Consider the following 25,358-nt stretch of genomic DNA (forward strand, 5'->3'; position numbering starts at 1 on the left):
GTAGGCAGCAGCCATGCCGGGTCTCTTGCAGGGTGAAGTGACACTGTGAGCATGGCAGGAGGCTGGGCCAGCTTCACCGCCTGCTGGCTTCCCTTCCTGCCTGCGTCCAGCCTCGGTGCAAGCTCACCTATACTGAACTGGGTGCACAGCCACGGCTTTCCACCTCGTTTTTCATTGGTTTACATATTTGGTTAAATTTCAGAATCAGGATCACAAGCCACGCCAGGAGCCGTTTGACTCCAGGCCCCTGGGGCATGGCCGGTGGCCCACAGGGGGTCCTCGCACTCTGTGGGGAGAAACTGGCAAGGTGGAGTGAGGGTGGGAGCCCCTCGCAGCCTCCTCTTGTTCTTCTCAATAAAGTTCAGTTGTCTTTTCGGTCATTTTTCTCATCTTTTTCATGCCAGCAAGCGGAGGAACTAGGCCGGGAAGACCAGCAGCGCCTGCATCGGAACAGAAAGCTGGTGCTCATGGTGGACCTGGACCAGACCCTGATCCACACGACCGAGCAGCACTGCCCGCAGATGTCCAACAAGGTGGGTGTGCCGCGAGCGCACTCCCCTTGCCTCCGCTGGAGGCCGCCGTGTACCCTGCTGTCCGGAGGGTCTGGCGTGCAGAGGAGGAGCAGTCTTAGCGGGGAGGACGAGTGGACTGTGCATGCCGTGCGGGAACGTCTGGATTGTCAAGGGGCAGGGGTGCAGGTGGGCGCCTGGCTCTGTGCTCGAGAGGCTGGGCGTCACCGGCGTGGGCTCTCCAGGGAAGCCAAGGGTGCTTGGGTGGGATCCCGTCCGGGTGCACATGAGACCTCCCCTGTGTTTCAGCCCTCTCCTCGGCACAGAATGCTGTTCATGCCTGTCACAAACAGCTCTCCAGAGGCGGGGACCAGATTGTCCTGCCACTGACTGGAGGCCGCGCCAGCACTGAGCCGGTCCTCTTCCCAAGTTCTTGACTATCAGACAGCTGATCTATAGACTCAGTCAGGCCTCGAGCACCTGCCACCTCGTCAGTGCCCAACCACGACTGGGCACAGCGGAAGGTGTCCTCTGACAAAGGAGGCCAGGCCCGGGAGGCAGTGCAGCCCCGAACTGCCTGCTGTGGTGTCAGACCCTGGGGTGACAGTGATGGGAGTTTGGTCAGAACAATTCTGTGACAACCGCACGTCCTTAGAGTTTTGTTACAAACTTCATCTGGGAGAAGTTTGGTCATTTTAGTTTGGCTTACTGAACAAATCAGGTGGTGACAGACATACGCACGGACCATCTGTACGAGTCCCCCATGCAGAAGGTCCCCTTCCCTTTTACTTGCATTGGTGGTAGTGTGAGAAAACTTGATTATGGTGAGCCAGGAGTCCCTTCTTAGGCTAGAATTCGTCATCTCCCAAGACACTATGTTTTAGTTCTGGTAGTCATCTTTCTTTGTTGCGGGACCTCCTAGAAGCATGTACCGTGTTCTTCTATGTGTAAATACAGTAGCAGCCTCCCGCTCACGTGTCTTGAAAGGGTCAAGGACCTCATGAGACCCTCTTCATGTACATGCTTGGGTGCTGCAGCTGTTCCTGTGCTATATTGTGCCTTTGATGTTGGGCACTGTTAATGCACCTTATGAAACAGTGAACTAGTTGTGACATGTTTTTCCCAGCTGTGTGGTCCAGAAGGCGGTGGGTCCCCACGTTGGCATGGCAGTCCTCAGCCACGCAGGTGGCCTGCGTAGGCCTCTGCCCACACCTGCCACTGGCCCCGCTCTGCTGTCTAAACAGCCTGACGACCAGGCCCTGCCCAGACTCGGAGTGCCACCATGCCCCAGGCCTGACCCCGCATGCCCACAGGTCACATCTAGTGAGGCTCCTTAATTCTTAGGTTTGGAGGTCCAAGTTTGTGTTTTTATTTACATTCAGCTTCTGGAATTTTAACTGTTGATGTGGTGAAAGTTTATAAAATGTATAGTCCTAAGGGTTTTAACAAACAGCCTCATCATGAGGGGCTTGACTGATTTAAAGCTAGTTAAAAATAAACTTGGCCTAAGCTTGCTTGCCTTTGGTTTTTAGTTGTTTAGTGCATCTTTACTGAAAATTAATGATAAACAAGATCGAAAGGATCAAGGTTTAACTTCCACCGAAAGTGGATTCGCATATTAATCATGTGTAAATGGTTGGTGTTACTAATTCCTCCGTTGATGAAGGAGGAGTAAGAATATGGTCTCCACTTCCAAGCTGTGGCTGTGAATTAGAGCTGTATCTTAAAAAAAAAAGCCCATCAGTGAGGCTGAGTCACGTGGGACCGTTCGGTTTCCTTCTGTCAGTCACTCAGGGAGGCATTGTCACAGTCCAGGTGACTCTGCTGCTTGACAGGTAGCATTTGGAAAAACAGGGATGCACAATGCCCCTGAAGGGTGCTTGCTTCATCCGCTTCAGGAGAAGAGCGGACCAGGCAGGGAGCGCGAGGGTCACAGGACACTGCCTCGTCCTCAGACAGCCGGGGACTGTGGTTACCATAGGCTGTTCCGTATGTGGTTGCCATGGCTGTCGTGGGTAGTTACTGTAGTTATAGTAGACAGTCACCATGGTTACCACAGGTAGTTACCGTGGGTCGTTACTGTGGCTGTCACGAGTAGTTACCTTGTGGACCTCGTGTCAGGAAAGCATTGACCCAGGGAGTTTGTGCCATTAGTTGACTCCTGGTCCGTGGTTCTGGCGTCCTGTCAGACGGCCAAGCATGTGGGTGGCCTGGAGACACGCCCGCCCACCTCCTGACCACGTGACCGGCCCTGCAGGGCATCTTTCACTTCCAGCTGGGCCGAGGTGAGCCGATGCTGCACACACGTCTGCGTCCACACTGCAGGGAGTTTCTGGAAAAGACCGCCAGGCTGTACGAGCTACACGTCTTCACCTTCGGCAGCCGGCTGTATGCGCACACCATTGCAGGTGAGTAGCTGGACCCTAATCCTCACCGCTGGGTCAGCGTCATGGGGCTCAGACACCTAAATGTTGTTGGGGTTCTTATTTTCATTGACGTTTTCTTGAGGATGAAGGAGAAAAATCAGGAACCTCTCCCAACCTCAGCTTCAGTCTTGGAGTCAGTGGCTGGGGGCAGTGAGGCAGTTCAGTCAGCGTGTGTCAGGTACACGTAGAGAGGAAGGCTCAGCCCTGCCTCTCAGAGGCCTCCCACCCCATTCTGTGGGGACCCCTTGTGCCATCCACTGCTGGGACATGCTCTGCAGACAGGCAGGCTGCTGTCTCTCTGGTCAGGTGCACACTGCAGGCCAGTGTGGAAGTTGGTCAGGACGCAGATACATGGAAAGTAGAAACTTTTTTCATAAGCACACTTTAAGAAAACCTGCCATTAATAGGTTTGGAAATGGCGCCCTGACTCTAAGTGCAGACAGAACGAGCATCCCTGACAGGGAAGGGAGCAGCACTATGGCTCAGCATCCACTTGGGCAAGGATATTGTGGTTCTGTGCTGACCGTGCTCACGTGAAAACCCTGCTCCCAGCAGCAGCTCTGTCCGGGGACAGAGTATAGGGTTCAGGCTTCCCCCATCCAGGGAGAGCTGGGCTCCAGCCCACTGCAGCCTGCCCGCAGGCACTGGGCTTGCACTGTAGCATAGCCACTGCTCCTCAAACTAGTTACAGGTGGTTAAATTAGGTACTTTTAAATTCGGGGTACAAGTTACAGGTGGTAAATTAAATTAGATACTTTTAAATTTGGATGTCTTTACAGATTGGTGTTGGTCCTTTCTTACTGATGGAGAAATGAATTTTGCATCCCTCTTACCATTTGCTGCCTCTGTAGGAGATTGAATCATGAGCACGTAATTAACAGGTTAAAGTTAATTCATTTTGTAACTAACACTCAAGGTATTTGCCTTTAGTACATGGCTGCTGTGTGGCTGCCTAGGAGATCTGATTTGGAGACTAATGTGCCTGCTTTATGGAATTCTATACCAGGGCATACACACCACCCCAGGGGAGGCAGCACGTGAAGTCCTCCAGGTGCAGGCTCAGGCGTGGCCCTGTGGCCCCATGTGGCTGGGCCTCACCTCTGGACCTCTGTGTCCCTCTGGTATTGATCAGGAAGGCACGTGCGTAGCGTGAAGGTACTGCCACCTCAGCAGGGGTGCCTGGAAGGCTCACACTGTCCCAGGCCTTCAAGGGCCAGGCTCCTCTTAGGCCATGCTTGCACCCTGGGGTGTGCATGCGACTGTGTGTCCACTGGAGGCATCCCAGGGAGCCACAGGCCACCATCCCAGTGTGGTGGGTGCAGACCCTCAGCAGAGCAGCCCAGGCGGGGGGCTGCCACCCACCAAGGGCAATGGGAGGACACTCGTCACTCACAGGTGATGCCTGCCCCCCTGCCCCCTGCCCTTGTGGCTTTGAGAGGGGCCCGGCTGGCCAGGGTCAGGTTAGATGTAGTATCTGTGCACGATCATAACGTCACAGCAGAACGAACAGTGGTCCTCAGGTGAGCCTGATCATTCACAGGCGATGACCAGAGGCCCAGACTTTCATTCTGACACCTGACAGGGTCTTTAACAGTGATGGGTTCTATTGCCTCCTCCTTCTGTTAACTTGTAATTTTAGAAATTACCATTTTCACAGAGTGTGTATTTGTAATATAGTTAGGGTAGAAGTATTTTGTTAGGATTGTTAAGTGTGTTGGGTGCTTTTCATTTATTTTAATGTAGAAATTCTAATAGTCCTATTGGTAAATTTCAGATTTAGCCAGTGAGTGGCTTCAGTGTTTGTGTGGATTTACCTGTTCTTCATACAGTAAGAAAGTACACATGCAGAATTCTTCTGTAAGAGCAGTATTTTCTGTTAACAAAATACTAACCGCTCTCTGAACATCGTGGTGGCGAGTGCCTGTTACTGTCCGGAGTCCTCAGACTGTGTGGACACATGGCTCACAGGCAGGAGGCTTGGGGGCATTTATTTGAACGATGACATGTGTTTCTGAACTGAGAGTAGAAAACAATAAACTGTGTGTACATCTGTGATTTCAGAACTCCCGTTGCTGAGGGCAGGCAGGAAGCAGTTAACTGGAAGTCCACCTAGAGAAAAGAGCACACAAGTGGGTTGGGGTGTGTGCCTCGTGACAGGGCGTGCTTCTGTCTGTGTTGGGCAACATCTTTGGGTTTAACCTGAAAAAGTCTTGGAAAGCACAAACTGCATTGTCGGCGTGCACACTTAGAGGTGCGGCCGAGGTCTGGTTCACCTCTTCTTTACGATAGACTCAGGCAAAACCAGAATCAGCTCCGTCACAGGACCATGTCCTGTGCAGTCTCAGGGCCCCCTGGCACCTGCACATGCCCACAGCTGGTGGGCAGACCAGGGCCTCACGTTAAACCCACAGACTCCCAGCTTCTGGGGGAATATCCTGAGTGCTGTTACCCCGCATCCTCTGTTCCCAGCCGAGTCCCAGGCAGTGTTCAGTGCAGTGAGTGTGTGATGAGCAGAGAATGACAGCCCGCCATGCTCTGAGTTGTACGACCCCATGAAGTAACAGGCTTTGCCAGGGCAGGTGGGACATCTGGGTCTTAGACCAGTGACCTTCTCCCTGTTTTCTTTTCCAAGGTTTTTTAGACCCGGAGAAGAAGCTTTTTTCTCACCGAATACTGTCAAGGGATGAATGTATCGACCCGTTTTCTAAGACGGGCAACCTCAGGTGTGTCCACCATGTTCCTTGACTTCCACATTGGAGATATGCCGGAACCTCAGAGCAGTCATTCTGTCTTTACTGTGCCCGTTTCCAGCGGTATCCTCCCAGCCGGTCCTCTGAACAGGCCTCCCTCCTCCCAAGTGTCCGTGCAGTGGGCTTCTGGGGGACTTGGTGGAGCCCAGAGGAGCAGGACGGGACGGGCAGCATGGCAGCAGGCAGCTGCCCTGCCGATCTTTGGTATCGGTGTCAGGATTTCCTGAGGCATTTGCGTGTTGATCCCACATGGAAGTTAGAGCCTCGGGTCGCATCACTGCCTGCCTCACGTGCCCCCTCTGCCTCCTGTCACTGTGTCCCCTTCCGCCTCTTCCCCCCATCAAAGGGCTACTTTACCTTCTCAGAGGTTTCTTTCTCTTTCGGCAAGGAGAGGCCCCGTGGCTACCAGGAAGGCAGCCCTGCAGGGAGACCGCACCTGGCTCAGCCGTTCTCCCAGGCATTGATCCCCAAGGAGACTCGGCCAGGAGCAGCTCTGGCGCAGAGACGCTTCGGCTGGCTTCAGCTCCCCCAGCCACTCATGTAGCATTTGGAGCCTGGATTTAGCCTGTCCACACAGGCCTGTTAAGTCCGTATGTGCAAGAAGAGAACCTGGAGGTTCTCGTCTCAGGAGCAGAGCTCCCGTTGTAGTTAGCATCCCCCTGAGCAGATGATGACATAGGGAAGTGGGAGGCAGGGATTTAAGGGGAAAGCTACCCAAAATGAGGATGTCAGAGAGGACTGGGCTGGCTCGGGCAGGTGCAGGCAGGGGGCTGCGCGGCAGTCTCAAGGTGGTATGCCTCTCAACTCCCTCATCTGGAAGGTTGTGTCAGGGGCTTTACCCGCCTTATGCTTGCCAGTATGAAATCATGTTAATTTTGGACACATGAACTTTTTTTCTGTGTCGTTGTAGGCTTTGTTAGCAGCTGGAGAACCTGAACAATGGCAGGCGTTTCTCCTGGGCTTACTTCCGCTCCCAGGAGACAGATGAGAAACCTTTATTGTTCTGAAATTTGACTGCTAAGCAGACCTATCTGAATCCCCGTGTTGTGGGCAGAAATTGAACTCAGCAAGACTACATGAGGGCTGCAGAGTGTGCCTGGGTCCACTACGTGGCTTTCTGAAGAACCCCTATTAATATTTCTGCTCATCCTGTGCATCCTAATAGCTTTTGGGAATACAGTAGTCAGGTGTTTGAGTATGAGAAGACGCCGTGTAGGTACAGTGCAGGAAACGGCATCCTATTTAACAGCTGAGGTTCGAGTGAGGCGGGCCCTCCCTCCTGAAGCTGCAGGCGGACCAGCGAGTCTGGTCGGCCGGGCATGGCCACGCCCGTTCCCTGTGTCTGTGCTGGAGCAGGGCTCTCCTGGGACGAGGCTCTCCTGGGACAAAGGCATGGCCCTCAAACGCCAAACTGCTCTAAGGAACATCAGAGACAGTGGGGAAAAGTGCGACTATTTTAATCTTACTTTCTCTGGAAACTGAGAATTTAAAAATGAGCTGAACAAAGGCCCTTCAGTATAGTTTCAGATCAATTTGCTATCTACTGGTTACATATAAAAGCTTGTTATGACTCTTAATTAATGAATTTTTGTACATTGTACTAGTAGTTCTGATATTTTTACTTCCAGAAATCTCTTTCCTTGTGGAGACTCGATGGTTTGCATTATCGATGACCGAGAAGATGTCTGGAAGTTTGCCCCCAATCTGATCACCGTGAAGAAGTATGTTTACTTCCAGGGCATAGGGGACATCAACGCCCCCTCTGGGCCCCGGGAGCCTCAGGCAAGGAGGAAAGGTGGGTGACCTGTCAGGACTGTCCTAGAGCTGCTTCACTCTGCCTCCTGGCACTTGCTCTATTGTGACTGCTGCAAGTTCAAGAGTCGCTTCATTTTTATCTGCTTATTTAAATCCCAGTAATTGTAGAAGTTGTTGAGTTTGTTTGTTATACTGAGAAGCATATTTGGCTTCAATTTGGATTTTTTTTAAAGTAGTACTAACCTGAACATTTTTCTAATCAAGTAAAGATTTAAGAATACTGCTTAATTTAATACTTCTGAATGCTACTTGTCATCCTAGTTTTCTGTGAAGATAAGCACAGCCCTGGGAATGTGGCCATAGCATCCTTCAGAGGGAGTAGACGACAGGGTGTAGTGGCTGCACCTGTGGGTGAGGGACACTGTGCCCTGGTCTGGCACCCACAGGGGCGCTGTGCTGTGTCAGGCGAGCACTGTCTGAAGATTTTAAGTTTTGGTTTAAAGTGTTTCTGAGGGGGAGAAAAAAGTGTTTCTGTGTCCTTAGTTCTTAAATAAAGTGTTTTGAGTCACTAAAGTAGAACTTCTAGGCCAAGAGAAGCGGGACCTTTCCAGGGCAGCCCTGCTGAGGACAGAGACGTGCCTGCTGCCCACAGGCCCAGTCTGACCACAGTCCATGCCCTGAGAACGCTTTGTACGTTTTTAAGCCATTGTGAAAATGAAAACAAAGTGACTGTGTGTGGCTCACAAACCTTAGGTGTCTACTCTGGCCCTTCACAGCAAAGCCTGCCGGCCCTGGTCTAGGGTTGGTAAAGCCAGCTGGCTGCAGGGGGAGTGCTGGCTGAGGGCTGCGTGTTTGCTGTTAGTAATGGCAACCTTTCCTTTGTGCACACATGGTGAACCATTCTTCTAAAGGTGCCGATGTCACAGAACAAGCTCCATCTGTCAAGGACCCCGAGGAAGGAAGGCAGATTTCTGGGCTGGAGCAGAGTAACGGCCCTGGGAAGCCTGCAAAAGAGCTCAATGGGGGTGCTTCTCCGCGGGGGGAATGGCCCTGGCCTGGTCAGGAGGATGAAACAGACACCCAGCTCGCCACCCATGCCCCCGCAGCCGAAGGGAGGGGGCCCCCGGTGTGCGGTCAGCAGCATGGGCGGACGTTGCTAGAAAAGCGGCCTGCTCAGGGCCCAGTGGGCAGTGGCCTGGACTTTGACCTGTCCAGTGACAGTGAGAGCAGCAGCGAGTCGGAGGGTCGGTCCTCTGCTGCCTCCGATGGCGAAGGTGTGGAGGAGAGGAGCCGGAGAAGGCCGAGGCGGGTCACACAGCCGGGGGGCCTCCCGGGGGCCCTCCCGGGCCCCGCAGGGGAGAGGCCTGCAGGGGCGAGTCAGTGTGGAGAGTCTGCGGCCAGCGCCCCCCTGGACTCGCAGGAGGACAGCGAGCGCGACAGTCTGTGTGGGTTGGGGGGCGGCTGTGCGGACAGGAAGGAGGCCGAGACGGAGTCCCAGAACAGCGAGCAGTCGGGCATCACAGGAGGGGAGTCCCTGGACCAGAGTGTCGGGGAGGAGGAGGAGGAGGAGGACGCCGACGCCGACGACCACCTGGTCTACCTGGAGGAGATCCTGGCCCGCGTGCACTCGGACTACTACACCAGGTACGACCGGTTCCTCCGCGGGGACACCCCAGAAATCCCCGACATCCGCAAGATCGTCCCGGAGCTCAAGAGCCAAGTGTTGGCGGATGTCGCCATAATATTCAGTGGGCTGCACCCCACAAACTTCCCGGTGGAGAAGACCCGGGAGCACTACCACGCCACGGCCCTGGGAGCCAGGGTCCTCACCCAGCTCGTGCCGGACCCCAACGCCCCCGACAAGGCCACCCACCTGATCGCCGCACGGGCTGGTGAGTGCACACAGCCCCTGGGTCCTGCTTGCGGGGTGGGGGCGCAGCGTGGGGGGCTCCTGTGCAGAGCACGTCCGCGTGGCGTCACGCCGTACCAGGTCGCACGGCTGCTGTGTGCTCCTCGGGTTTTCAGAGGGCTGTCCTGAATCATTGCCCTTGAGGTTCCGGCAGGATCGCCTCTGTGCGGGCAGGGCTCTGGCGTGTCGTGCGTGCCGTGTGTGGGGTTCAAGTCCTGCACGTGGAGAATGAGGCTCACGTGGGCCGGGGCAGAGTTCTGGTGCGCGCGTCCGAGTGACCTGGCCAGTTCCATGCTGTCAGTTTAGCGGTGGGTTAGGGAGCCTGCTGCAGAGATTTCAGCTGGAAGCCCGTTTGTCAGGACTCACAGACACTGGGAAGGGAGGGGGGACTGCCATGTCCGCAGGACAGCCCTCCAGACACCCAGACTCGGGGACCTCAGTCAGGCGGACCAGCCCTCGGGGACAGGCATGGGGGATGCCCACACCAGGTCTTGAAATGCAACTTAGATCTTTAAATGCTCCTCACAAGCTTGTCACGTTTCCCATACAAAGACCACCTGTGACCTCCCCAGGCTCCCTGCCCGTGGCCGCACCAGGGTCTTCCTCAGGCTGAGCCCTGAGAATGGGCATGAGTGTGCACGTGACATGCATGAGCTCAGAGAAGTGTTTGCACAGAATAAATGAAAGGTTCTGCTGGTTGTTGGCAGGAAAAGGGGGGTGGCTTGTGATAACCCTGAGGCATCTCTGTGGGCAGCAGGGGAGCTCTTTCCCCTGCTTGGGGCCGGCGGTGGGGGTCTCTGGGGTTGCTCTCTGTGTCCTGGGGCTCAGTGGGCGTCCACCTCACCCAGGATCCCTGCCCGGGTGCCCGGCCCCCATCCTGAGGTCACTGCCTGTTCACGTACAGACAAGCTGGCCTGACCTTGCTGTTCTCAAGGTCATGAACCAACAAGACCCTCCCTAGACATGTAGAAGGCCAGGGCATGTCCTCACCTGACAGCTGTCCCAGAGACCCAGCATGTGCAGGGCCTGCTTGCACCCCTGAGCCAGCGTGGGTCTGCCCTGGCGCCTCCCACCTGTGGCCCATGACTGGTTCCGGGAGACCGGGGGACAGGGAGGTGCGAGGAGGGGGGGTCATGAGATCGTGGCAGAGGGGAGCTGGCATTGGGACCCCGAGCGTCTGGCAGAGGGCCTGAGACGGTGCGGCAAGGAAAGGGTCTCTGGAGGGTGTGTGCGCAGGGGACAGTGGCAGGAGAGCTGTGGAAACGCAGGGCACTGGTCAGGGGAGAGCTGGCCGTCTGAGGCACGGGGCACAGGTGGGGGGAGAGCTTCTGTGGAGACCAAGGGGGTCTGATGAGCGCTTGCTCGGCTTTGAGCGGGAGGCGTGGCGGCCCCACACCCTCCATCCTCTGGTCCTGCCCCCCCTGCTCCCCGGCTGTAGCTTTTGTGTGAAACCGCGCAGTGTCTTCCTCCGTACGGCCTCACCCCACACTTGTGGGGCATCCCAGGAGATGAGGGCAGAGTCTGGGGGTGCTGGCCTGTCGAGCAGCGCAGTCCCAAATTTGAGATCAGAAATTGGGCCAGTGGGGCTCAGTGGCCCCCCAGAGTGATGACAAACTTCCCTGCCGTCCCTGCCCTGCCCTCCGGGCCCCAGCCTGCTGCCCCACCCCACCCTCCCTAACTGGAGGGCAGCACTGAACCGAAAACATGGTGGTTTCACCACAGGCACAGAGAAGGTGCGCCAGGCCCAGGAGAGTGGGCAGCTGCACGTGGTGAACCCCGACTGGCTGTGGAGCTGCCTCGAGCGCTGGGACAGGGTGGAGGAGCAGCTCTTCCCACTTAGAGACGACTACGGCAGAGCGCAGAGGTGAGCAGCGTGCAGGTGGGCAGGGCACAGGTGGGCAGAGTGCACAGGCGGGCGCCAGGCCCTGCTCGGAGCTCCGTGCAGTTCGTTTCATGGCACCACTACAGCTGCCCAGGCCGGGCCCTTCGACCCTGGTGTGCAGCAAGAGACAGGCTCAGAGGGCGAGGGTCCTGGCGAGGGTCCACACCTCCCTCCCCAGATAACTCTCACCTGTCCCCTTCTGCCCGCGCTGCCAGTACTCCAAGTTCTGCCGAGCTTGGTTGTCGTGAAACCCACCTGTGTGCCCACTGCCACCCAGAGAAGAGCTCCAATTCCTTTTCCAACAGCATGACAGCTCGGCTGCAAGCAGGTGCTGGAGGTGGTTATGCAGACCCTAAGAAGGTCTCACAGGGTCTGACAGGGCACAAGGGCGACGGTGCGTGGGCGGGTCGGCAGCATTGGGCTGCCTGGGGAAGTGGCAGGAGCTGGGTCTGCCGGTCTGCTTGAGGAAGGGTTAGGAAATGCTTGTGCACCTGGTCGCGGTGCGAGCGCTGTAGGTAGAGGTCAAGTCCTGAAACAGGCCTCGGAGCAGGAACTGCAGCCTGGCTGGGGTTGTGTCTGCGGGGCTTGGTCTCGGACAGAGGCATCCTCAGGTGAGGGCCTGCGTGTGGCCCCAGGGCAGCGCCTGCGCTTTCTCACAGCCCCTGTGCTCCATCCGCAGGGAGGACGGCCCCGCAGCCTTTCCCGACAGGCAGGGAGCCCTTCCGACCGCCCTGTTCCATCTGATGCCTGTCCGTCCCAGGGCCCAGGCTGGCCCTGAAGTCCGGATCTACGACGCCAACACGGGCAAGCTCATCCGGAAGGGCGCTGTGGGCCCCGGGCCCCCCAGCCCCCTGCCCTCCCCCGCAGAGCTCTCCTCCTTCAGGTACCTGTGAGACATAGCCAGGGTTCTTACTGGGGTTTTCAACCGTGGTCCTGGCCCACCCAGCGATGGAGCAGCGTGCTAGCTGTGTGTGAGGTTGGGGGTCTGCCTGGGCCTGAGTCAGTGTCAGCGTCCTGGCTGGGGGCAGCTCCCCAGCCACTCATAGCTCAGGCCTTTCTATGTGGTCTTCTGTCTCATTCTGGGCCCCAGCGGGTGCCCTGGATGCACGCATGTGCAGGCATGTGCTCAGTCTGCCCTCCACGAGCTATTCGACTTGCTGTGAGTTGCTATCTCCCCAGTAGGAAGGTGCACCCTCCCTCTGCCCTGGTGCCCCATGTGCCTGGCGAGCCTGTGCTCCCGGTGTGGCTCCCCCAGTGCTCCTTGGGGATGGCGGCAGCCCTCCTGGTCAGGCCCCTGCTCTCTGCCCTTCTTCACACCAGGGTGGACTCAGTGGGGGAATGTGGACAAGCCCTACGCCAGCCCCGGAATGGAGCCGTGGTGGTGCACAGACCCCCTGGCTTGGGCCAGCGTGAGGGGGCTCTTGCTGGTGAATCTTGTTAATCGTGACTCTTGGCGTCCTTTCTGATTAAAGTTCCATTTGCTCCAGTAGCACCACTCCAGTCACTGCAAGAGTGAGGCTGTGCCTCTGCTCCCGCCCCCGTGGGGCCTCCCAGCAGCCTCACCCTTAACAAGCAGTGCCAGCAGCTCTGCACAGAGCGGGCTGGGCTTCAGCCCCGCTCCCCCTCCCCGGCATGCGCGTCGTCTCTCGGGGAGGCCTTGTACCTTTGCTGTTGGGCCAGAGAGGTGCAGACCCACACGCTGGACTAGCAGTCTGGGTTTCACTTCAGAGGACTGCCTTTTTGTGTCCTTAATTCATCGTTTTCCATCCGTTTTTGTTAACTTTTTGCCTCGTTGCCTCCGGGAAATGTTTACTGCAATTTAGGAAAATGTTGAGAAGAAAGCTTTGCCCACCTAAATATGGGAGGGGGGTGCCCGTCCTGGCTGCGTGTCCCAGGGTCTTTACTGAACTTTGCTGGATTCTGCACCTTCCCTGAATTTCTGGAATGCTGGCGTTTCTGTATTTGTTCACATTTTTGACTCAGCACATATAATGAATAATATTCGCTCTAAAAACTGTCTTGAAATATTTTCCACAGTGGCCTCATTCTGTACCCCACCCTTGTTAAAGTTCTGTGGTGATATGATATTACTTGAGGTAGAAACCTGCTAAGGTGCAGCCTTACCTCGGAACTCAAGAGGAAGACAGCTTTGGGTGCCGTCTGTGCGCACAACTGGCCAGCGGAAGGTGTGGCCAGCCGCCCTTCGTGCATGCATGGGCATGGACTCGGCAGGAGCGTTGCCTCAGCATCCAGGGTGATGGTGCCTGTCGTCCTGCAGAGGCTCGGGTCCGTAGCTCTTCCGGTGCCAGCCAAACGTCAGAGGCAGTTCTTCCCTTAGATCTGCCCCTCCCATCCCTTCCTTAAGCTGCTGACCCATGTAGACTTTGGTAGCTCTGCTTGGACACTGTGTGTCTGCTGCCCCGAAGCGTAGGTATCAGCGTGTTGATTTCTGTGGCAGAAAGTGTCTTTAAAATAGTGAGATGAGCCTCCTTTCTGAGGCTCCTTCATTTGACCAGTGTGCAGGCTCCTCCTGGGGAGGGGCCAGTCCTGGTGGGACCGTGGGGCCATTGCTTGTGGGCTTGGGGATGCGGCTTGCAGGTGAAGGGCTCACATGGTGAAGATAGCTGGGCCTTGGGGACAGGGTCAGGCTTAGTGGAGATCCTGGAGAAATGGCCACAGAGTTCCCATGAGATGCTCTCAAACACAGATAGCCGGATTGTGTGGCACCAACTGGCAGCATGAGGAGCACATGCCCAGGAGCCACCGAGCTTGGGTGGGCTTCCCCCTCGACTGCTGAGCCAGCTGGAAGGCGTTCAGGGACGGGGAGAGCTGGGCCCCCAGGCAGGGCAGTAAGGAGCCACGTGCGGCCTTTCCCTGAGGGCCCTTGGCAGCTCCTGGGGAAGCCCCAGAAGGCTGTATCTTCAGGACTCCAAGACTGAGGTTGGGATTGAAGCCAGCAGAGCAACTAGGACTTGGGAAGTAGGATCGGAGAGGTCGCCAGGACCGTGGGCACCAGGTTTCAGCCCCGTGGAAGGCATGGGAGCCTTGAAGTAGTTGTGGTTATCCCGTTCGGGGAAGTAGGAGAGCAAGAAGCCAGTTGAGAGCAAGAATTTCAGCAGAGGATTAGTCTATGAAAATAATCAGACATTCTAAAACTGAAGAATACAAAGTGTAAAAATATGCAAACTGGAAGCACTCAGGGAAGAATGGGGAGATGGTTGTTGTGAGGACCCAGTGCAGAGGGCTGGTGCTGCAGCCGCTGTCCTGGAGGACAGAGGTGGGTGGGCATGCCGGGGAGAGGACTGAACCTCTGGGAAGCCCCCCCCCGACCAACAAGAATGAGCACACGCGCCCTGCAGCTCAGGGAGCCACGCGGGGCGATGGAGAGAGCTGGCCTCATGATGCTTTCAGTCCACAGGCAAGAAAACCTACTCCTGCCGTGTGGATGCCGGGCACTGTGTATATAATGTGTGTGTTGTGTGCTATTAGTTATTCATGTTAGTGGTATGTTAATGCTTTTAACATGTTATTGACCCATGTAAGTATGCACCATAGATGTATAATCACACAATACATTGATTTTTACCTCTTAGTCTTAATATTTATATATAACAGAAAAGCTTAAAGTAGGTTTTTTTTTAATTGTGCCAAGTATGGTAGGGCTCACACTCCATGAGTGAGATCACCTAAGAAAATCTGGGCCTTAGCACTCCTCGGGCTGCAAAGAGGAGCCTGTCACAGGAAGCAGCGTGCTGTGGGGCCATGTGGAGGGCCAGCAGGGGAGCAGTCCTGGCAGGTCAGGGTGGGAAGGGTGGTGAGGGGGTGGGCAGGGGGGCCTGGGCCCCATGTTCCTCCAATACCCTGGGTGCTGGTGTCCTGAGAGGGACCTCTGCCTCACTGAGTCACCAGATGACAGATTGTGGGGTGCGGGGCCTTCCTGCGGGTGGCGACCTGAGGGATCTGCTCCCATAGGACACCAGTGCTGGAAGGGTGCCGTGGGTGTGGAAGATGGGTGCTTGCTGTCCCGGGCCTTCCCATGGGGCACCTGGCTCTGCTGTGCCCTGGCCCTCAGCCTGCGGTCCGTGTCATGGCAGAAGGGCAGAAGAGGAGGCTGCTTCCTGCAGGAAGGGTGCTCTGACGCTCGTACTTCTCACCTCCGGTTTTGTCCATCAGAAGAGCAGCCTCTGTGTTGATGTCACCGCTGTCAGGCACTGCCGTGGTAGGATGCCAGAGCCTGGTGGCCCTGAGGAAGGCTTGCTGCGTCCATGGGCCGCAGCACCCTTGCGGGAAGCCCTGTAGGGAACTGAATCAGGTTTCTGAAGGTGTCAGGAACCGCGTGTGCCATGTGCTGACCTTTGGGAAGGTGTCCTGTTGAGGACATACCTCTGGAGCTGACAGGCCTCCCTGGGCAGCCCTGAGGTGGTCCCAGCCTAGATTAATTTACCACCACACTAAAGTGTGCTTCGTAACACTTAAAAATCAGGGATAAAGATACAAAGTTTGTTGTGTCCTGATGGCCATGTGGCTTCAATGTCTGTCCAATATGAATTTTCACTTGTGGTGACAGGGAAAGCTCTGTGCATGGAAATGGGACTGCAGTAATGTCATTTTTAAATTACAGTTTTCCAGTAATGTGCACATGATTGAAAGCAGTCATGAAATTACTACTACCCTGATGTTCACAGGAGCAGATTCATCTGCTTTTCATGTTGAAAATAAAATCACAAATATTTGAACTATTTCTCTTAAATGTAAAGAGCAAAGGCATATTACCTCAAGCTATTTGGAATGCTTAAAAATGAGACTCACACATGTTTTTGGACTATTCAGCCTTGCCTGAAATAAGTGACAGCAGGTTAGGAATTTTTAAGCTAAGTGACAGGAAATAAAGTGTTGTCTGAAAACAGACCTGCAGATGGCAAGTTGAACTTGTAAAGTTGGACACCTCTCTTTTACTGTATAACACTAATAATCAGGCAACAGGTAACCACTTATTTGTTCTAGAATGGACATAGTTCATGTGAACAGCAGTAATTCAGTTACCAGCAACACAATAAAGACACAAGTATTTCAGCTCTGCCTTTTCTGATGAAAAATGGGCTGGCATTTATTCTAATGAGCTGACTTTTGATTACATTTTCTCCACCAAAATATTAATTTTTTAAGCTCTTGCTAGCCCATTTGCATATATAAAAGGGTATGAGTACAATTCAGTAAAACATATTAACCATATAAATATTGTAATGAGAAACAGCATATTTCCTGGTATAGTTTATCCTATCAGAGGCATGTATTTTTTTCTAAATAACCTCGTCATGTTGACTACACTGTGTTTCCCATTCACTTGTATATATGGGTAGCTATACATTTGCCTAAAATGAATGATTATTGGTACAGCATGCTGATAGTTCTGTTCTCAAAACTGATGAAATGACCAGTGTATACGAGAGAGAAGGAGGCCCGCCTCTCCACACCCTTGACCTGTCCAAACAGCAGTGAAGCCCAGAGGAAAGACAGCCGGGGGCAGCCTTATAGTGCTTCCTTTTTTGTGGTTTAAACATGATACCCCCATTTTTCTTGAGGGTGATGAGGTCTGCACGTCGTCCTCAGTGTCCCAGCGAGGTTGGGGACAGCAGCGAGGCTCTGAGGCCCCTCGTCTGGCTCCCAGCCCCCAGAGCAGCAGACGCAGACACAGCACCTGGGGCATCACGTGCATGGAAGGGCACTCCCAAGATCTGATGCTAGATGGACACGTGTGGAGCCAAGCTTTAATCCTCTTCCCAGTAGCACATGGCAGGAAAGCCACAGCGCCCTAAATGTGCACTGGCTCTGGAACAGGAGCCCCCTTGAGGGGAAGGTTGGCTTCTGCACAGTGCCCTAAGTGTGCACTGGCTCTGGAACAGGAGCCCCCTTGAGGGGAAGGCCGGCTTCTGCTGTTGACTTATCACATCAATATCAAATGGTCTGACAAAACGGTATAGACATAGTCCCGGACCATCTTTTCCTGTCCTTTGTGGACAGGTGTCTAACTCTGGCCCTCTGTGGTCTGTTTCTTAAATTCACTGTCTCATTTTTCCTGTTTTTATGGTCTGCAGTATAGAAATGATTAGTTTTTTTGAATTTATGGCCTGCTTGACCTTATCTTGAAAATAAATAACATTTCCTGCTGGTTTCTAGGAAAGTGTTCATCTCTCTCTTTCTTCTCATTTTGCCCTTTGTTCTAAAATTCCAGAGCAAAATGGATTTCTGTGAACCATGTGGTTTGTTGGTGAGAAAAGGTGGGTGTCTGCTCCCACCAGGAGGAAGCCCGGGCATGTCTGCTGTCAGCCTGGGGTCAGCAGACCCTCTCCAAGGAGGCCCATGTGGGCACGCTGACCAGGCATCACGTTTTTCATAAGATAGTTTCTATTTGTACATATGTGTTTGCTTGCCTAGCCCGAGAGTCAGGAATCTGATTCAGTGCTGAAAAGGTGGATTCAAACCGGCCTCCTCATGCAGCACCTGTAAAATTCATTTCAGAGCTGTTCAGCCACATCAGCAGCAGATGTTTGCTGAAGAGTCGCCGGATCGTCAAGACGGAGAGCAGCCCGGTCCTTCTAGAAGAAAGCGACAGCCCAGCATGTCAGAGACAATGCCGCTGTACACACTGTGTAAGGAGGACTTAGAGAGTATGGACAAAGAGGTGAGCCCCCGGCGCGCTGGGCCCGGTGCCCCAACCGTGTGTGCCCCAGCGGCCCAGTGTGGTGCACCGTGCCCCTGCCCACCTGTGTGGCCTTGGACTGGTGCTCCTGTCTTCCATGGGATGTTTCCGTTACAGGACCAGTGGCAACGTGCGCAATGAGGGTGCTTTCCGAGGCAGGTTGGTGACCCCGCCGGTGGGGCCTAACCCCCGGCTGGAGCACATGCGGGCCGGAGTTCTGCTGAGCAGCCTGCTACGTCCAGGATGGCCAGTGTCCGCCTGCCACGGGGAGGAGTCCGAGTCACTGCCTGCTCGGGCACACGCATGTGCCTGCCTGGCAGTGACTGTTTTTGAGGCAGTGATCCAGTGTTTGAGGCAGCATGGCAGAGTTTGTTTTCAGATGCTTAATTGTGGAAATAGGGATAAAGGACCCCAGACCCACTTGGGGGATCAAGCACAGTTGGGGTTCCCCTGTCGGCGTTGTCTGTGTCTTGGCTCGTCTCTGAAAGTCTCCGCAGCCGGTCCGGGTGGGCGGGCTGGTCCCACTTGTCGGTGTTCTGTGGGGCCCTCACCTCTGCCACAGGCCAGCTCCTGGAGAGCAGCAGCAGCAAGCTCCTGTGGGTCAGGGTCTAGAGAAGTGCTTTCCCGCCCGGCAGGGGGTCTGCCCTGCTCCGCCCCAGGGGCTGCTGTTATTCTGAGTGAAGGTAGGTTGTCCCTTGGTTTCAAAATGTTGAGACAAAGCAAGTTTATTCCAAAGCTACCAAGGACCCCAGCTTTGTGGAGGGGTGGCTACAAGCATGGTCGTGGCAGTATTCTAGTTAGCGAGCACATGGTTACTAATGCCTCCATGGCGTTTTGCCCAAATTCACTCTTTGTTCTGTGTGAGGCAGGTTAGAAAGTGCATGTCCCGGTGGCACGCCTTCCAGCATCACGTTTTTGCCCATGACCAGGTTTGCCAGCATGTCTGCGCTGTCAGGCAGGGGCACCAGCAGAGGGGAGAGGGGCTGTCGCGGTGTCTGCCCGGAGCTGATAAGCAGCTCTGGGCAGGATGGGCCCCCAGCCTGCCGATCACCACTCAGCTCAGTCCTGTGGTGGGGGCTGCAGAGGCAGGCGCTGTGGTGGGGGCTGCAGGGGCAGGCGCTGAGGGTGGGGTGTGCCACCTTAGGGGCGCAGCTGCAGCAGTGAGACCATCCTCTGTGCCTCGTGCCGCTCCAGGGGTGTGAACAGTGTGCCTTCCCCAAGCCCACACGTGCCTGCAGATGGCAGCCATGGCCGCAGGGTCCCCTCCTCCTGCCTGTGCTCGTCCCCAGCGTCTGGCCCCACCGTCTGCACCACGTGAGTGAGTGTGTGTGAGTGCGCGCACCGCACACACCCCTCTGTGCTCCTGCCCGGGTTTGCTGCATTTTTCCACCCTGTTTCTACTCCCCCACTCAGTTGTTGCTCTGTAACTAGTTGCTGATTAGAAATTAAAGCCATTTGTGCTCCCGATCATTTTGTCTCTCGGTTGGTCCCTCTCTGACCCTCTGTGGCCGCTGGCTAGGACTTGATTGTTTCTGTTTGTCACTTTTTGAGGTTGATGGAAGGTTTTGTAATGGGATACCCAGGTCACAGCTCCAAAATAGACAGAAAGTTCCACCCTTTGCGTAGAAACACATAGCCACCTATTCTGAGAGTTAAAGATGTACCACTGTTGTGTTAAACAAAATGAGCGTTTAGGTTAGGGAACTGAAGCGTTCCTAAATGGTCAAGCCAACTGACAGCTGTCTGGAGGAGCACATTTGACAGGCCAGGAAAGCTCAGCGGCCGGAGAAGACATGGAGCAGGGCTGGCTTGGTGCTGTGGGGCCTCGGCGGGGCCCCGAGAAGGCAGGCGTGGCCGTGGGTCAGGCCTCCTGTGACCACGGCTCTGACCCATTCCCGTTACGGGGTGGGTTTTTCTCCTCTCCCCCGCCCCACCGTGGAGCTGTGCTGTGGCCTGGGGCCGGGTCCCAGGAGTGTGGGGTTCTCGCCTCTTCACCCTGTGGGCATCCCCAGCCACACGGGCTGCTGCAGCTCGAAGGACTTGGTCTGAGGGACGACACCCCAGTTCTGCCACGAGTGGACCCAAGTCCCAGGCTAACTCTGAAGAGAAAAGACGTGGGTCAGGGCCAAGGAAACTAGTGCTGAGAGGCCCGGCCTTGGATGAGACCCGAGGGCACCAGATGCGGCTCCCCATGGTCTGCAGACACCCAGGCAGGGCCCCGTGCTCACTGTCACCTGCTGAGACTCACAACTGTTCTCCAGAGGCTCTGAGGGGAGGTGATGTTTCGCTGCCCAGCGCCCGATCCTGACGTGAGTCAGCAACAAAAAACAGGAAACTGGCCTATTCCCAAGAGGACAGCCCAGCCACTGGGATGGTCAGACGCACAGCCTTGCTCGCAGGGAGGCAGGCTCCCCAAAGCGCAGGAAAGTCACGAGGAGCAGTGGGAGCTGTGGGACGGCGGGCTCCGTCCAGCAGAGGCACTGAGGCCCCACGTAGAACGGAGATGCCAGGGTGCGGGTGAACTCACAGACACCCCAGTCCCCAAGACTGGAAAGGAAATGGTTTCAGCCATTGTGAAATCGCCAGAGCCCAGGAAGAGGAAGGCGGTGCAGAAATTGTGCCCAAGACCCAGGACTGGGGGAGAGGCAAAGGCACTGCTTTCCGGGACTCCTGGCCAGCCTGAGCCTCGTGGAGGGCCCTTTGTGCGTGCCCTCAGCTCCTCTCCCCAGGGCGGGTCAGTCGGCAGTGTGGGAAAGGCCACGGCGCCTGAGCAGTGTGGGAGCTGCTTTGCTGGGCATTGGGGAGGAGGCTCTCTGAGGTGCAGGGCAGCAGTCAGCCCTGCTGCACGCAGCTGCACGAGCGGCTGGAGGTTCTCCCAGAGGTCAGCGGGCCGGATCAGGGGTGCTGTCACACGTGTTTTATGAGCAGTAGGTATTTGTTCTCCTGGCAGACTGAATCCTGGTCTGTGGCCTTCAGCCCCTGGCTGGTTGCTCACTTAGCTTTCTTTCTGGGCTTGTTTTGAATGCTGAGATTGGGCGGGGTGCCACAGCAGCGTTTGCGCTGTGACCAGTTTGGGGCAGGACCAACTCAGCCACGTGACTCAGAGGTTTATGTGGGTTAGCAGGCTTCTCAAAGTCGCGTTTCACAAAAAAGCCAAGTTAGGGAAACTATATGTCTTGGCACAGTGCCGTGTTGTACCTTAGGCACATAGCCCTACAGCTGCTACGTGAACTTTCCACACACCTGGTGATGATCAACACATACTAGCCTTTAGGAAAAAAGCCTGAGATTGAAGGTAGTGTGAAAACAGCGTTCTGATCCTGTAGTAGTGTCTCCCATTTCCGGCGTGTCTGCCTGTGGGCTTCTCGAGGGTGGTGGGTGGTGGAGGAACAGGAGACCCCAGGGAACGGGCCTCCATGGACAGGCGGCGGAGCCGGGGCAGCTGCTCGGATGCTCGGAATGCAGCGTGGGAGGACGCCATCTCTGGGCCCCTGTGGGCCTGCTGCACAGTGTTGAGACCCAGGTCCAACACAGTTTGCACAATGCTGCTGCTCTTTTGAGACCATTGTCAGAGGAAGTTAATGTGACTTCAAGTGCTTTCAGCTTAAAAGAATATGACATTTTAAAGAGAGTTCTGGGATGTGTGTTCTCTGGCCGAGGAGAGAAATACATTTATTTTGGTTCCAAATGCCTTTTAGGTGGTATCGCTGCAGACTTGACAGCGGTTTCTTCCCTGAGACTAGAGCTGAGAATTCTGAAGCTGTTTGGAACGGTGGCCTTTCTGAGAGAGGAGCTGCCCCTCATTCAGGCCACTTGGCTCAAGTGCCTGCACGCGCTTTTCTCTCTGTCGGGCCCCTGATCATACCACAGGCCCTGCGTCTTAGGCTCTGGCCATCCCTAACCTCAACCAGCTTTTACACTATTTCTGCAGGGCCAGAGGAGACCACCTGGCATCAGAGTCCCTCCTCATGCTCCTATGAGATGGCGGAGAAGGAGTGAGCTAGCAGCTGGCCCGGGGGTCTCAGTCCTGTCACTGCCCCCTGCCTCGCCGGCTCGCGCCCTCCCCTCTGCGGCTCTGCCGCTGCCTGCTGCTCTTGTCTGTTCTTCCTGCCTTCTGTTCCCATTCTTCTCCCACCGTTTCTCTCTGAAGGTCAGTGGTCGTGGTGAGATGCAGTAATTCTTGGTGATCCTGCATCTTCCGAGTAGACTGATGAGACCTGATGTGGCCCGGCGCCCTTGGCGTGAGGGAATTTAGTACCTAACGTGGTGTAGAATGGATTTTGCTTTTCTCTTCACATACTTGCTCTCAGATTTCTCCTTCTGATTTTGAAATATTACCTTAGCATTTTAAAAGTAATGTCTGTACAGCAAACAGCTCCTTGTGCATTACTGTTCTCGGGAAGTGCGGTTACCTCTCTCTCTCAGCAAAAGCCCTTGGGTTGCATGCCCTCCTCAAGGTGCGAGGAAGCAGCAGAGGGGAGTCAGAGCAGATGGCACCTAACTCAGATACGGTCACGTTTTAACATGTACCATGATTTTGGTTGGCTGACAAAATACTTCTCCGAGTATTTCAAACAGCTGGCAGGTGAGCACACCCCCAGTTGGCTGTCCGCCAAGCATAGGCGCCAGTGACAAGGTCGAGCTCCAGCTTGGAGTGACCTGCTGACAGCCCACGTCCAGCGGGCGTCAGGGCCTCTGAGCTGCTGTGATCATGGTCTTCAGTGATCAAACTTAAAATAACTGATTTTTCAAATTCCTTTTTTTTCCCTTGAAAAGATATGGTACAGAGTTAAAGGTCTTACGTATTTTCAGAGCAAAGTTTAATAGAATATTCTAATAGGAGGTTTGCTTATCAAGATAGTGTAAATGTGGCCGGTTAAACGTACCAGTAACGTTGGAAACACTAACGACATCAGAACTAAGTGCCTTCAGCCCAGGGCAGCCCGTGCGCACCACCCTCACCTCTGCATTTAAGCAGCTGTGGGGAAAATGCTCCTGTGCTCTGACATGGAAGGTCCGTGCCCATTGGCAGCTGTCTGTTGAGGGGAGCACAGTGTCACTGAGCTGGGACACTGAACCGATCTGGATGTCACTGACCTGGACGTGAGCTTGCCCTTTTGGTGGCTCTGGCCAAGCCACTCTCCGCCCAGGGTGGTGCTGGGAGTGAGAAGGCAGCAGCTCGGTCCCTGGTTGCCCACGGCTGGTGGGGGCAGAGGGAGCGGGCGGGGGGAGCCCTCGCTGCTTCCCGAGAGGCTGTCTATAGAGAGCAGTTCTCATGAGTTAGATACACCCACAAGCAAGCCTGCCTTTGGGTGTTTTCTGGAATAAGCTGAAAACCCAGTCTTTCTAAACTTAATGTACTTCTTAAATTTCACGTTAAAGCAACCATGGTGTTCCTGTAGTTCGGCATTCAGACCCAACCAGCCTCGGTGAGCACGCACCCCCTGCCCCAGGCTCTGGTGCCCCGCAGGCAGCCCCTCCAGCTGCAGCCAGCCCACACTCCTGGCAGCCCAGAGAAGGCACATGCCAGCCCCCCACATCAGCTGTGTGCTTAGGTCCAGCCCGCCTTCACTGGGTTCTCTGTGAGAAGTGGGCCAGGTGGGAGGCCATTTGTCCAGACTCGCCTGGGAAAATGCTGTGTCCTCTACTCACACCCAGAGAGCCCTCTGGGTGCCCAGATTGGAAGGGGTTTCTGACACCAGCCGCCTGGGCCCCATGGCTGAGGCTCAGACCCACAAGGCTGCCCCACATCCGATGCCAGTCACAAGTGGTGGGTCCAGGTTGTCACACACACTTAGGGCCAACTAGTATGAATTGGGGTTTCTGGGACAGCCCCCCTTGGGTTCCATCATCTGCAGGGATGGCTCACAGAATCAGGGACACGCCTGCTCACGTCTACTGGTTTATCATGTGATGACACTTGGGCGAGTTCCGGAGGGTCCGAGCACAGGAGCCTCTGTGCCTGTGGAGCTGGAGAGGCCCCTTCCAGCATGTGAATGTGTCGCCAACCCGAAGCTTCCTGGCCCCGTGCTTCTGGGATTTTTATGGTGGCTTTGCCACATAGCCCAACCCATCATTAACTCCCTCTCCAGCCCACCCCCTCCCTGGAGGCTGGCCATGGGACTAAAAGCATCAAGCTTCTCATCACAGCCCATCTTCCTGGTGACAACCTGTCCTGAGGCCCAGTCAGATTCACCTCCTTAGGACAAAGATGCTTTCACCCAGGAAACCCAAGGAGATTTAGGAGCTCTGTGCCTGAAACTGCGGACAGAGACCAATAAATAATTATCTCTTATTATTTCACACACATTAAGCAGCTTTGCAGATCAGTAAACTCAAATAATGGCCTGATTTGAGGTTATAAACTGGCAACTGTGTTGACTTACAGATTTGTGACATCAGTTTCCTTTTTCTGAGTGTATCTTTCTGGGGAAAATATAAAACACCTTCAGCCTGGAACTGTGTCAGAGGACCTGGCCCTGGAGGGTGTCGTCATCCACACAGCACTGTTCACCCATTTAAATAAGTTCATGTCAAGTCTTGAAACACCCTGGCACTTCCTGGGCAATTCGTAGGCTGGAGTCGTTCAGGAGATACTCAAGCAGGCTTCTGAGCCGGGATCGAGCCTGTGAACTCTAACCCCTGTGTTGGCATCAGTTGCCATCTTACCAGAGATGGGCACATTGGGTTCCACTGTTCCCGGGGGCCTCGGCAGTTGGCCTGACACTGTTGGCAGATGGGGGTCTTGGTTGCCTCTGTCCAAGGACTGTAAGTTTTCTCACAAATTAAATTAGAAGGGAGGAAAACCAGTAGGGAACCCAGTGCCACCTGTGTGGCCTCTAGAGCGTCCCTGCAGGGGCCGCCTGCCTTTGCTTACCTTCGTGCCTTTCACACCTGATCTTCCCTGTTACCAGCATTGGCTCTGTTCAAAGTCAAAGATGAACCTGAGACACCACGGCACAGAGACCTTGGATCTTCCCGAGGTCAAGCAGGTGGGATGCAGGACCCGTCTGGGCTCACCAAGTGCCCTCGTGTGGCTGTGTGGTGCTGGGGGGCAGCTTCTGTCTGCCTCCTAGGCAGCTAGAGCAGGGCTACAGGGCAGGCCGGCTGATGGAGTGAGCGCCACTGGCAGCAGACACCTGCCCTGCAGCTGGGCCTGGCCCCTGGGCGTTTGCAGGGCGGGGGAGCAGACATCCTCTGGGATGGGTTGTGGGCCCGGCTCAGCCCTCCACCTGCTCTGCGTGGGGCTCTCTGCCCTGGCTCTGCCCCCCTTCCCGGGCACGGCTGGGCTCCAGCACTGCTGGTGGAGCAGTTCAGCAAACCTGGCCTGTTACCCGGGCCCGCCAGCCAAGGCTCTCTGTCGCCCTTGCTTGGCACGTCCACGGTCGGGTAGGCCTGAGGCGTGTCAGGCACAGCTGGGCTCCACC

The 25,358-nt window shown here is 55.3% G+C and overlaps 1 protein-coding gene across 7 annotated transcripts in view; it reads left to right on the plus strand.

The window, feature by feature from the left end:
* Nucleotides 1–25,358, plus strand: part of CTDP1 (CTD phosphatase subunit 1) — a 47,258-nt gene that overhangs the window by 13,978 nt on the left and 7,922 nt on the right. For 4 of the 7 annotated variants that reach the window (XM_036884088.2, XM_036884090.2, XM_036884078.2 and 1 more), the window contains exons 4-11: nucleotides 405–533; nucleotides 2,767–2,917; nucleotides 5,568–5,658; nucleotides 7,314–7,480; nucleotides 8,352–9,332; nucleotides 11,072–11,213; nucleotides 11,911–12,114; nucleotides 17,751–17,913. In XM_036884088.2, the coding sequence (XP_036739983.2) occupies nucleotides 405–533; nucleotides 2,767–2,917; nucleotides 5,568–5,658; nucleotides 7,314–7,480; nucleotides 8,352–9,332; nucleotides 11,072–11,213; nucleotides 11,911–12,114; nucleotides 17,751–17,913 (2,028 nt within the window). The remainder of the gene's footprint in view (nucleotides 1–404; nucleotides 534–2,766; nucleotides 2,918–5,567; nucleotides 5,659–7,313; nucleotides 7,481–8,351; nucleotides 9,333–11,071; nucleotides 11,214–11,910; nucleotides 12,115–17,750; nucleotides 17,914–25,358) is intronic. The other 3 variants (XM_036884089.2, XM_036884086.2, XM_036884083.2) reach the window with 3 other exon arrangements.

Source organism: Manis pentadactyla, chromosome 6, assembly GCF_030020395.1.
Source record: "Manis pentadactyla isolate mManPen7 chromosome 6, mManPen7.hap1, whole genome shotgun sequence".
In the NCBI taxonomy this organism is placed as follows: Eukaryota; Metazoa; Chordata; class Mammalia; order Pholidota; family Manidae; genus Manis; species Manis pentadactyla.